The 13,124-nt window shown below is 42.1% G+C and overlaps 1 protein-coding gene across 6 annotated transcripts in view; it reads right to left on the bottom strand.

The window, feature by feature from the left end:
- The window catches only part of CHD7 (chromodomain helicase DNA binding protein 7), a 133,677-nt gene that overhangs the window by 86,646 nt on the left and 33,907 nt on the right, over positions 1-13,124 (bottom strand). For 4 of the 6 annotated variants that reach the window (XM_063326925.1, XM_063326930.1, XM_063326931.1 and 1 more), the window contains exons 2-3: positions 9,307-9,451; positions 2,099-3,956 (exon numbers count right to left, since the gene is read on the bottom strand). In XM_063326925.1, the coding sequence (XP_063182995.1) occupies positions 2,099-3,781 (1,683 nt within the window). In that variant the 5' untranslated portion in view covers positions 3,782-3,956; positions 9,307-9,451. The remainder of the gene's footprint in view (positions 1-2,098; positions 3,957-9,306; positions 9,452-13,124) is intronic. The other 2 variants (XM_063326928.1, XM_063326926.1) reach the window with 2 other exon arrangements.

Below are 13,124 nucleotides of genomic sequence, written 5' to 3'. Positions count from 1 at the left end.
CAGAACTTTGTAACAGGTTGTATAACTTATTTAAGGATTGAACTGCCTGTGTTTTACCTTCTCACTGATTAGAGGAAATGAACGTCCCAAGAACATTTAACACACCTATCCCTTCTACAAGTAAACCTTTTCCTCCAGAACCATCTCTTGTTGCCAAAAAAAGTTTACTGGATAAAAACAGGGAATTAATGCCAGCAAAGAACACCACAGCTTTAGGGCACAGTTGATCTCAAGTCTTCCCTTCCCACACCCCCACCATCACTAGTTGTGAAAGATCCCAGTGGTGCTGGTTTTTGTTCCTTTACCATCTTAGAATCTTACGTTACCATTCCTGTGATTTTCTTTCAGGTTTTTTACGCTAGATGTATCAGCCCTTATCTTCAAGTTAAAAACCACACCTTCTACTTCTTTTTCTGATCTCCCCTGATTTCTGTACTGATTTCTCCGTGCTGTCGTTACCCCCTTTCCAAATACCTGCTCATTTGCTTGGGGTTTTTCACAAAGTCTTGAGTTCTCTGCTTTTTCATTCTGCTTACCCACACAGTCGGTAACACAAAAGGTATGGTCAAGAGCTGCTCTCTCGAGAAGGAACACACAACTCCGCGTGTGTGCAGAAACTGTAATTTAGGTTCCCCAAACAAAGCCTATGCATGGAGGTGGGGGGACAGGAAAGGCCAACACGGGTATAAAATTTCACAGCAATTTTGAGGAGGACAGGGGAGAGAAAGACAGTCTTGAAGATATTTTTTGCCTCTTCAGGATGAGAGATTCCTCCTCCCCCCCAGAAAGACAATCTCCTTCCCCTTGCCCAGCTTAGTCCCCAACCTCCCTCCCAGGGCTTCCCCACCCTATGGCACCTCCAGCGCTCCCCCCTCCTCTCTTCCACAGGGAATGTGGAAGCCTCTCCCAGCTGCTGAGCTGTTCCATCTACCACTCCTTGTCAGCTGCCTCTCTGTAGCCCATACATCTGATTCCCAGACCCACCTCACGCTGTGCAGAGCGGCTAACAGAAGCAGCCGGCAGGCAGCAGCGGAGGGGACTGCTGAGCAGCTGCTTTCCGCAAAGGCCTGGGACACGGGCTAGGACAGCTGTTTTTATGATTTATTAAGCTTATTGTAGCATCGTATCATTATGACTGCATTCCAACAATTGTCTCCAAATATTTATGGGCAGAGCTACTTGCTTGGCATTAGTTACCAACTGGTTTTAAAAAAAATAATTAAATCTCTGATATCTTGACCACCTATTCATTCAATACCAAAACCTCTTGAATGATGACTGATAGAGCCAGAGGCAAGCAATGGCAAACACAAAGACCCCAAAAGGCACTTTTTCAGCTGAAACTTAACATACTAGCCTGTATGTAAACCTGCCAAGCTACAGAGGATCAAGATGTTTTACCGTTTTTAGCTTTTAATTGAAAAATAATGTGGAAGCAATACATTTTCATCAAAACCCAGCAGATCAGAGACTCAATAAAATAAACCTTCTATCCTATTTGAGATTTCATTTAAGCCTCAGAAAATTTGATTCCAGACTATGAGTCACAACTGCTGTCTTCTCCTTGCATAAACTGTTGCCCCACCACTTCTCAGTTGCATTACTTAGTGTTGAAGAAGTTCATCCTGGATATTTGTTCACATGTAAAAATTTCAGCTTTAACTTTAAACCGCAAAACATTCCCTTAGGATTTAAAGAAAACCCTCAGTTTGCCCAAAACAAACACAGTACAACACACACTTCTTTCTCCACGTTGCAAATACAAAAGTTCATAGTTTAAATGACAACTCTCACACATGCTTTCCATTTTCCCCACAAAGGAATCAACACCAAAAAAGTGCAGGTATTCAGCTTGTCCTGTTGCTGCTTCACATTTCAGTCTATCCATAATGTTATCCTGTAAAAATTACTGTAAGGACATTAGCAAGCTAGCCGAACCTCATTTTACCTTCAGCCTCTGTGCACGAAGAAAGCCACACAACCAGTAACAAACACCAGAATCAAACAGGAGCAACTATTTTCAAACCATAGTTCTTACGTATCCTGAAATGCATTTACAGTAAATTAAAACAGTTTCTACTCGTTGGAAGTAGCTTACCTGAAGGACAGGCACTTTTTGTGGTGTGTTTTGTGGTGACTGGTGAAGCTGTGCCCAAGACTGATGATGAGGATGTGGGGGTGGTGAAGACTGATGATGTATCCCTGGATGAGGCTGCATGGGAGGACAGGTTGGCATTTGCTGTTGAAAAGACTGCTGTTGACTAGGAAGCTGCTGGCCAGATATTAGTCGCTCTTGTATTGCTTGTGGATCTGCAAGGCCAACACCTGGACAACCATTTGGTCTCATGTGCCCACCCATCTCCCGTGGTGTTGAAGACATACCCATAAATGGACGATTCTGTTGCATGTTTCGGGGGCCCATATTCCTTTGTCCAATTCCCATGGCACCAGGGGGCTGGTGTGACGGCTGAGGATGGGGTATATTTGGATAACTGCCAACTTCCATTGGTATTCCAGCACTACCAGGTCTAACCTGTGGAGGAGGTGTACCTGCTGGATTACTCATTGCTTTCATAGGTGACATGGGAGGTGGAGAGGCATAAGTTCCCTGAGGCTGTGAAGGGTGCATAGTTTGTGTGTTCATTTGGTTAAGTGAGCCACTAGGGTGGATGGGCTGCTGGTGCATTAGTCCTTGACCACTGTTTGATGGAAATCCGACAGCATTTGGGTATCTTGGTACAGATTGATTCATTGGAGTGTTATTTGTAAGGCCTAAATTCTGATTCATCCCTGTATTATTAACTAATCCCTGATTAAGGTTACTGTAAGGATATCGAGAATACTGCCCTGAGTTGTTTATAGTAGGTGAGGGTACCGTCTGGCTCCGAGAACTAAAATTAAGTGTTTGCGGCCTAACAGCACCCTGCTGGGGAGGATTAGGGGAGAATCTGGGACTGTGGGCTACTGATTCTCCATGGAGAGCAGTGGGGGGATGGTGGTGAAATTGCTGGACTGAGTGTCGCAAAGAAGGTGCCATACTGGGATTCTGCTGGGGCACATGAGACAAGTGGCCAGGTCCTGAGGTGGCAATGAAAGGGTTTCCCTGATTGAGGCCTTCTTGGCCTTGAGAAAACTGGTTCATCCTCTGCTGTTGCGGCTGACCATGCTGCTGCATTGAAAAATCACCACGAGCCATGTAGTTTCCCATCTGCTGCATGTGCTGAGGATGGCCCTGCCCAGGGGGTCCGGAGGGTGCCTGTGGCGGCTGTGTCGGTTGCGGTTGCTGCTGCTGTTGCTGCTGGTACGGTGCTCTTATCTGGTCTGGCACTTGAACTGCCCGTGGTCCCCACATGGAGCCACTGTCTACAAAGGGCTGCCCGTGCCTTTCGTTCTGCATGCTGGGATAGACTCCCATCTGACCACCAGCACCACTGCCGTGAGGAACCTGAGGAACTGGAGGGTTGTGATACTGTGAATGAGGAGACGCTATACCATTCCCAGGGGCATTGCTTATCATCCTGTTCGGCTGATCCATCAGGTGCATTTTCTGCTGTTCGTATTGATTATAGTGATCAAAATGGGTCAACTTGGCTTGATTTTGATTTGCAGGGGGATGATGAAGAGATGACTGTAAAGAGGGAAATCCTTGATCCATGGGCATTTGCTGCCCCATAGGATTTACTGTATTTTCAGGATATCCACATTCTCCAAGACCTTCCAACCCTTCACTGAAAATATTCCCATCTTCTCCAAACAGACTCATCATTCCTGGATCTGCCATCTTTTTTCAGCACACAGCTCCTCGGAGCTACAACTAGAACACTAGTCTGTGCTTCACCTCGGCGAGGTGTTTTGTCCTCAAAGCCTTTAATCCTCAACTAATCTCCTTCATGTCATTCCATATTTCCTTAATTCTTTTGGACCACGCAGTGTCAGGCAAAGTCTGGTTACTGCTCCTAGAAAAAGCAGAAGAAGGGGGGGAGAGAGAGAGGAAGATATTGAAATCAAGTCAGGCAATATAAAAGAAAACATACTTGACTGGTTTTTTTAGACAATGCTAGCTAGTTTCAGCCCTTGAAATACATCTTAAAAATCTATTTCAATTTATGAAGGATTCATTAGCTTTATCAGAAGCTTTATTACGATAGAGAGTTAGGAAGCAAGCAAAATACTAGCCTTAACCTTAAATTAATCCATTCACTACACTTCCTAGTGCTCCTTTCTTGGGTGGAATAGAACAAAAGAACACAACATGCAGCAGCAGCAGCTGCCACAGCAGGTAGGCAGATGTATGAATATAGCCAAGCAGCCCATCTGCTGAACTAAAGCCCTGAAAACGCTCTAGTTACCAACAGCGTGTCCTTAACCTTATTCCCCTGAGCTGCGTAATCAGATGAGCAAGCAGAAGCACCAAGTCCTACGACGGACTAAAGTTAGTTACACGGACAACAGATTTTTCAAACGTGCACAGGGATGACCCTCTAAAACACACCCAATGCCAAGACTTAGCATTTAGGAAGGAAAAAAAATATATATATATATATTTTTAAGCACACAATTTATCTTAATTTAATGAAGCTGTAAACTGAAAGACACAGCACTTCTTCCCATTTAAGCAAAACTACATGCTCAATATGTGTAAGAAAGTCAAATTCAAAAGCTTCATTCTATGATAGGCTAGATTTCTCAATCCATACCCTAATTTCTCTCATGATGATAGCAGGGAACACTATCATTGTAGTTCATTACTCATCTTCAGGCAATCATGGTACTAACTGCAACTACAGCACTTTAGAAGACCACACTGAAGTTTTATTCTCTCTAGAATTATAATCTTGAAAACTCACTCAGGAACATTAGTAATGGTAAAAGAATTTAAATAACAAAATGCTAACCTAACAGGGTACACACTTGTACTTTGGAAAAAAGAAAGAAGCAACACACAGCAACAAAGCATATTCAGAAAGTTTCCCATTTAGGTGTTTCACAGGGAAGACCGGCATGTTCTGAAATGCGTCCCCTGTCCTCTTTCTGGAACAACTCAAAAGATTTTGATTGGATCTCCTAATTATGAACAAAACTAGCCTAATGCTATCTTTCTTTCTTAAGATCAGAATTTTAAATGCTATGTCTTATATGTCAAAATAAACTTTAAGACAATAGTCAAGGAAGCCCACCCACATAGCAAATAAAAACAACTATTTTTGCATCTTCGCCATAATTTAGTATCAACTGTACTTGCAGATACCAACTTGTCCTTAATCAGTGATCAAAGAAAAGAAGATTTACAAGTTTGTATTTTCACATCTTGCATTTTGTTGCAGAGGAGGGATGCCTCCAGTCACTTTGGATGCAAAATGCCAGGCCAGACTATTTTAACTGAAGGCAATTTGTCCCAGACAAGTTTTAGGGAGAAAGTATCAGCACATTTATTACACTTCTTGTACCCATTGTCAAGAGGACCTTCTACAGCATAAAGCAGAGGGCAAGAGGAAAAGCACAAGCATTTATCACTCCTCTTAAAATAGCATTTGAATGTCACCTTTAAAACCACACTCTTAAATCTCTTTAGTGCTCAGCTGGGATATTAACACTTATATTTCTAAATCACTTGGGGGAAAATTCCTATGAGCCATCTTCATATCTCTACTATCTATTTCTTCTGATTTTATTTTCTTTATTAAGCAGAAACCATCTGTAATATTTATGACCTCAACCAGTTTATTAAAGCACAACATAAGGAAGTTCCAAAACCAAGGTGAGAATGAGCCTCCTTCACCAAAACAAGCTTTTGGTATTAAGACTGCTCTGTCATGGTGTCATAGTTTCATCTGGGATAGAGTTCACTTTCTTACTAGCAGCTGGTATAGTGCTATGTTTTGGATTTGGGATGAGAATGGTGTTGACAGCATACTGGTGGTTTTGGTTGTTGCTAAGCAGTCAAGGCCTTTTCTGCTCCTTCCACCACCTCACCAGCAAGTAGGCTGGGAGTGCACAAAAAATCGGGAGGAGACATGGCTGGGACAGCTGACCCCAACTGACTAAAGGGATGTTCCATACCATGTGACATTGTGCTCAGTATATAAAGCTGGGGGAAGAAGGAGGAAGGGGGGGGACATTTGGAGTGATGGTGTTTGTCTTCCTAAGTAACCGTTACGTGTGATGGAGCCCTGCTTTCGTGGAGATGGCTGAACACCTGCCTGCCAATGGAAAGCAGTGAATGAAGTTCTTGTTTTGCTTTGCTTGCGTTGCCTTACTTATTAAATTGTCTTTACCTCAACCCACGAGTTTTCTCACTTTTACTCTTCTGATTCTCTCCCCCATCCCACAGTGAGGGGAGTGAGCGAGCAGCTGCATGGTACTAAGTTGCCAACTGGGGTTCAACCACAACACGGGATAAAGAACCCTCCAGTGATTTAAAATTGCTCGAGGAGTTCTGACACTGCTACCTCTGCTGATGCTCACGGCCATCAGGAGCTGGCAAAGCTGGATATCAGTGTGTACTGAGAGTCTCCATCTAACGGAACAGTCTCTTTGCTTGGAAATGGTAAAAAGCATGGAGCACAGATACTGTTACCTCCCAGTCACGGATGTAATCTGCACAATATCAAACTTGAACTAAGTAGAGTGTCTCACCATCAGCTAACCTATTCACAACCACAGAACTACGAACAGGTAAGAATTTTCACTCCTTCTGTCATGCCTACTGAAAGAACAATTTTTGAAGATAAGCATGCTCTACTCTCCTGAAGCACTAATGAAACTTTGCAATAAAAATAACTGAAATCTACATAGAAGAACTCTCTTTGCTATCAGTTATAGACAAGCTAACAGAGCACTTCCAGAAACAAGGTTACAAGCAGCAAGCGTGCATTTGAATCGTACCGCTTTGTTTACTGCTTTTCAACTGATAGGCTTCTATTAAAATTCAGGCCAGAATCAGCCACTGATAATGTCAGCTAACAGTAGTTATGACCTGCTACTATACCCTATTTTAACTCGGTTTTATGGGTAAGGGTTTTGTTTAATTAAACACCTTATTTCTGCCCAGATGACTACATCCCAATTTGCAGGTTCGGGCTAAGGATTGTACTTTACAATGAAGGAGACATGCTATGGAACCTAGCACTCACCCAGCTTCCTGAGCACATGGTCTTTCAAAAGAAAAGTACCCACTAAGCTTATGATGCAGTTTGTATGCAAACAAATCCATCACCTAAATTAAGAGCAAAACCACCGTGTGCCACTATTTGTTATTTTAGTTCTGCATTTTTATCTGAAGTATGAATTGATTTAATGTTTGAGCTGTTGATGCTAAAGCTATTAGTTTAAAACACAGCATGAGAATGTGTTTAAGAAGATGTCTCAAAATTGTAGTAATATTTCTTCAGATTTAAGTTTGGCCTTAAATTTAACGACCACAGCCCTTTACAGTCAGTTGTGCTCTTGCCAAACCTTCTTCTGCTTCCCCAAATAAAAGTCACACCTCTGATGTGATACCTGGCTAACAGCACATGTTGAAGAATGAAAGACAGCAGCAGCTACAGCCTGATCAAAATAAACTAACCAACGTTTTGATAAGAAAACAGTCAATACTGGAATTACCTCATAAGCTTTCAACCTTCTACACTAACAGGATAGGTGTCTTCTAGACAGTTAAGCAATTCATGAGAGTCACAGCTTTATTTTAAGTTGCAATCATATCTTTGCTTCTTTCACTACAAGCAATGCATTTTTTCCTCTGCTTAAATCCTCAAGGCTGGTCCAAAAAAAGTAAAAACAAAAAAAAGTCCACACACAAAGGTAGGACCTGCATCAAGCAACAATTCTAGCTAAAATATTCACTAAGTGCCACTGTTCACTTCCCCATGAAAGAAGACACACTAACAGCAAGACTGACCATGATAAACTGTGGTTACAGTCTTTTTTTGGACTAAATGGTTTAAAAACATTGTACATCATCTTCTCTACCATCCCCTAAGTCAAAACTAACAGACATTCATGAAGCAGTGACTATTTTCCGGGCACAAAGGACAGAGTACCTGAACCCTTAGAAAGGTGGATTGCTGAATAAGTGTGAACGTATGAAGAGACAGTGAACTTTAAAAAAAAAAAAACTTAAACAAACTATACAGATTCTACTATAAAATTCTATAGCTTTTGTGTTCCTGAACATGAAAGACTGCACCAAGACTGAACTAAAGAATCAATGAATATATTTCCTTAAGACTGCCTAGACAACCTATCTCTGTTCAAAGCAATGGTATGATCCCAACTACCAGGACACAGTCAATTGCTTAACAACCCTGTTGTCTCAACAGACAAAGCTTACATTTACTCCAGTCTGCCACATTCCAATCCTGAACAGCTAGATCTCAAATTTAAGCAGTAGTTAACCATTGCTCAACTTAATATTTCAGAGCCACACGGACTCAGTAGCCTTGGGCAGCTTCCCACTTTTATGAGTGCAACAAAACTGGCTGCTGCATACGCATAACCCAATCTAGGGCTGCAAACACTAAAACCTGAACTTCATTAGTCTTGGTCCCAGAGCAGCAGATCCAGGCAGTCAAGACCACGAAGCAGCAAGGTCAGCACACAGATGCACATGCCCTTCGCAAAGCCATCCTCACATTCTGCCATTCAGAAGAACTTTTTGTAAATAAACAGGTTCCTCAATTCAGCTATCAAACCCTCTATACAAGAAATTTAGCAGCATTTCTTGAACCTGAGAAGGCAGCTAATACTGACTGCTTCAAGCTTTGAAGTGAGATGTGTCATGCAGAGTTGATATTTTTACTGCTATCAGTTGATATATCAGACAAAACTCTTCAGTATTTGACAGACAAAACAGTTATTCATATAATGGAACTATGCACCTACAACACAAAACAATAAACACTGCAAATACCATGCTATTTTGAAGAACTAGGCTAAAAAGACCTCTCATGATAAAAACCAAAGCCATGCCAAAGGTCATTTTGAGACTGGAGCCTCAAAATGTAGGATTAAACATTAGGCTACTAAATCTGTATTTAAACATTGCATATTTAAACTGCTTTTCAAAACTGCTAAGCTCCTGCTGGCTGTTAGGGGTAGTAATTTAAGCGTTTGCTGTATGGAAGTAGATGACACAAATGACAGCAATTAAAGTCACATTCTTATTTTATGAACAAAGTTGGGGGAAAACATTCACCAAAAACTTCATAAACACATGTAACACCCTGACAACATAGCAAAAGCCATGCCAAGACATTCAAACTGGGGAAAACGGCTAATGAGACTTCCACCTTTCAGCTCATTTACCTACTGAGCTAATAGCGCTGCTGATGCCAGGACAGTTATGCAAGTGCCTGACCGTGTCCGTGGGAAGCACGCCTGGACTCCTGCGTGTTTAACACTTAGTTCTCATGGCTGTCACAGACAACTCTTCATGCCTGGTACATTCCTCCTGCATACAGATTAGTCAAAACAGAAGAGCAGATCTGTAAAGCGATTGCAACATGATTCCTGACTGTAACTTCCAAAAGAAACTTGGTTATCTGTATGCCTAAAGACATATTTTCCCCCCCCTTCATACAGAATGGTTTCCTAGTATGCACTTCACACAGTACAGACAGCTGTGTTAAAAATTAAGTCCGTATAGTTTGTATCAGATCAAAGGATGGCAGGAATCTCGTTCCCCCCCGCCTCAGGAAAGGGAGATGGGACGTGCAAGGATGAAAAGAATGACCTCATGTATTTCTGCCTTCAGTAGGAAGAGTCAGCAAATACAGTACAAGCATTTCTGAAAAGTTTAATTTCACATCTATCATAGTAAAATTCAGTTAGTTCTTTAGAGAAACACTTTCTCTAAAGTCAGTTTTTGCTTGTGTGCAGTCAGCTAAACACCATGAATGCTAGTCAGTAACAACTTTGGGGAAAGAATTTAATGAAATTGTGAGTTTCCCATACAATACTTAAGTAGAAACCAGATTGCATTTGATTTCCTTAATGCATCGTATACTTTGGCAAAGAACAGGCATTTATAGAGGCAGCTGAGGGCACAAGAGCCTTCGAATATTTGGCAGCTTGCTGCTGTCAAGCAGCTGATGCAGGAATGACCAGCTAGAGTTCAGCCTGTGCCACACATTTGGAAACAATATCCTACGTCACTCAAGTTCACAGGAGCTCCGACAGGAGACCACAACAGCACCACGTAGGAGTACTCTGATGCAAACCCACCCAGACTCATTGTTACATCATACAGTCCTCGTTGCAAATGACTCCAGCATTTGCAGCACCACCTGGGCTGCAAACTCTTCTCCTAACGTGGGGCACTGCTAATTTTAAGTCAGCACCTACAACACTAAGTAAGAAGCTTCAGTATGTCTTTCCTTTCCAGTCCAGAAGGAAAAGAGGAAAGTTTATAGCCGTTCATTAGGAGTACATACTCAGAGGTTTTTAATGAGGTAACCAGAGGAATAAAGAAATGTTTTTTACATTTAAGTACATTACAAACATGAGGTGGGAGGAGAGGGGACAAGCCTAAGCCAGAAACACTTCAGTTTTAGTGTTACATAGCCTGGAATTTTAAGAGGCCTTTTTTGGTCATACGACCACCCTCCTCTCCCAACATCAGTTCAAAATACAGATGTGAGGAGAAGGCGGTTTATCTAAAAATAGCCCTAGATAAGCAAGAGAAACAACTGCAGCCACAAAAATATTTCAGGAATACCTTTTTAAAATATTTGATAGTGGTGTTATCTTGCAAACGGCTCTAGAAAGGGTAACACATTCAACATAAGCCTAAACGAGGTTTGAAGGTGACAAGCGTGGCCCATGTCGCCAGTCCCACTGCTGGCCCGGTGAACAAAACGCCCCCGGGTAGGGCCAAGGGGAGAGGGGAATGCGGTGGCAGGGAGAAGACTTATATTGTTGCCATCAGTCCCGAAGAAATCTCGCAGCAATTACATTCTCTTATAAAGCTGACACTAAACCGGCCCGGGGATTCAAGAGGTGGGGCCAGCGGCGACCCGCTGAGGCACTGAAAAAACACCCCGCGCAAGTGATTACTCTTGTTAAGGGCCGTGCTTTTTGTGCACCTACTGCAGTTGTCACTGATTAACCAACTGATCTGGCAATTTCCTACATTCTTTTGCATTTAAAAAGGATCTGAGAGGCCGAGAGTCATCCCCTTTTCATATTCCGGGGTCGGGGGGGGGGAGGCTGCGCCCCGTCCGGAGGGGCCCCCGCTCCCGCTGCCCTCCTCCCCCAGCCCTGGGCCTGCCAGGCCTGCAGCTGAAAATAATTTATCTCTTCACTCTGCCGGGCTCCCGGCACATGCGATTGGGAGGGAAACGTATCCATCATGAATAAACTTGAGCACAAAGACAGGCCGAGTGTCACAGGATACAGAAGGGCAGAGGTCGCCACGGCGAGCGGGAGGGTCGGGCCTGGCCGGGCCCGCATGGCGGCCTCAGGCCGCAGCCCTTCCAGTTTGTCACATCCCCCGGAGTAAACAAAGCCCTCGCCCTGGCCCAACTCTGAAAAAAAAAAAAAAAAAAAAACGCAAAAAAAACCCACCGCAAACCACCAACCAAAAACCAACAAAACCGTTGTAAACAACAAAATAATCGGAGAGGCGAAGAAGCTCGAAGTGAAACGCGGCCTTTTCCTCTTCCTTTCGCTGGAAGTAGCTTGCAGTGTTTACACCCAGAAAGCTGGGAACTGTAAAAATTCATGAGGTGGATACTCAAATGGTTCCCAGGGTTTCCAAACATGTGATTTTTCACTGAAATGTATTTTTTTAATCACGGGCAGGTTTTAAGACTTAATCGTATCCCAAAAGGCTATTTCCAGCTCTAGAATTATGAGCGCTTTAAAGTAGCCAGACCCTATATTTTACTTTACCTGCTATAAGGCCAATACAATCATGTTTCATTCATAGTTTATGAAGTCTGAAAAACCACTTGATGAAATTACAGTCTACCGATACCACACATGGTATATTTGTCCACGTATATTCTATAATCATTTCAATTTATGACTTGTACTTAAGAGTCATTTTCCTGTACATGTGTTCTTCATAAATACTGGTAGATCACAGTCTGCGCTTGTACAGGAACCACATATCCACACTCATTTCTGTGAAGATAAATACACCTTATACATCCAAAGTGAAAAGCCAGAGTTTTCACAGAACTAAAGAGAACATATTTCAGGATTGGGGAACAAAATGGTAGTTCTCCCTTACGCTCTTTACATGTGGCAAGATGAATCATCCTACATCTGAGCTTAAGCCCTCACTCAACTTCCAGTATTGATAATTTTTGCCCGGTACACTTAAGCATACTTTCAGCAATGAAAAAAAATATTACATATTACATTGGAAAAGGATTACAAATTATCTTTTTTAGAAAAAAATAAAAATCAATGTTTTATGAAGTATTTTAAATGAAATCACACATGATCCCACTGGATTTTACAAATGTTAACTTTCTGTAAGAAAAAAAAGACGTGTAATACCAGGCTGATGATGTGTTTTATCATATGCAATAGATTATTTAAAAAAAAAAAATGTTAAATTGTTTCGCTAACAAAGTCCACTGTAAAAAAAAAAAAAAAAAAAGGGTTGGGGAGGGATGGGTGTGGAGAAAGACAGCACACTGCAGGACACAATGCAGCAAATGGAGTGAATAGATCTCAGGAACCTTCATTTACTGCCTGGACCATTAAGTAGCTCAAATAATGTCCCACAGAATATGGGGGAGAGCCGAGATGCAGGGCCAAAAAGACCTTCCACAACTATTGTTTGTTGGACTACTTATTTGAGTTTTTTGTTTGTTTGTTTTAACAAAATTAAGATACACATCTTGAACATCCTTTTTTTTTTTTTTTTTTTGAAGAAGGATATGCCATAAAAGGTGGTTTATTCTTGGCCTGTGGAATGGAAGCAGGCTCTTGCATGTACAACTGAAGTTTGAGTGGTTTTGTTTGTTGTTTTTTTTTTTAACATGATGCCTGTCTCACAGCGATCATGAGTGCTTATTCAGACCACAACATAAATGACTATACAAAGCTGTTCTATGCAATGGAGAATGCCAAAGGAAGGAGAGTTTGGAGCTCTCAACAGCTCCTAGTGT

Source organism: Chroicocephalus ridibundus, chromosome 2 (genome assembly GCF_963924245.1).
Source record: "Chroicocephalus ridibundus chromosome 2, bChrRid1.1, whole genome shotgun sequence".
Classification (NCBI taxonomy): domain Eukaryota; kingdom Metazoa; phylum Chordata; class Aves; order Charadriiformes; family Laridae; genus Chroicocephalus; species Chroicocephalus ridibundus.
This window is presented reverse-complemented; position numbering and strand designations above follow the sequence as displayed.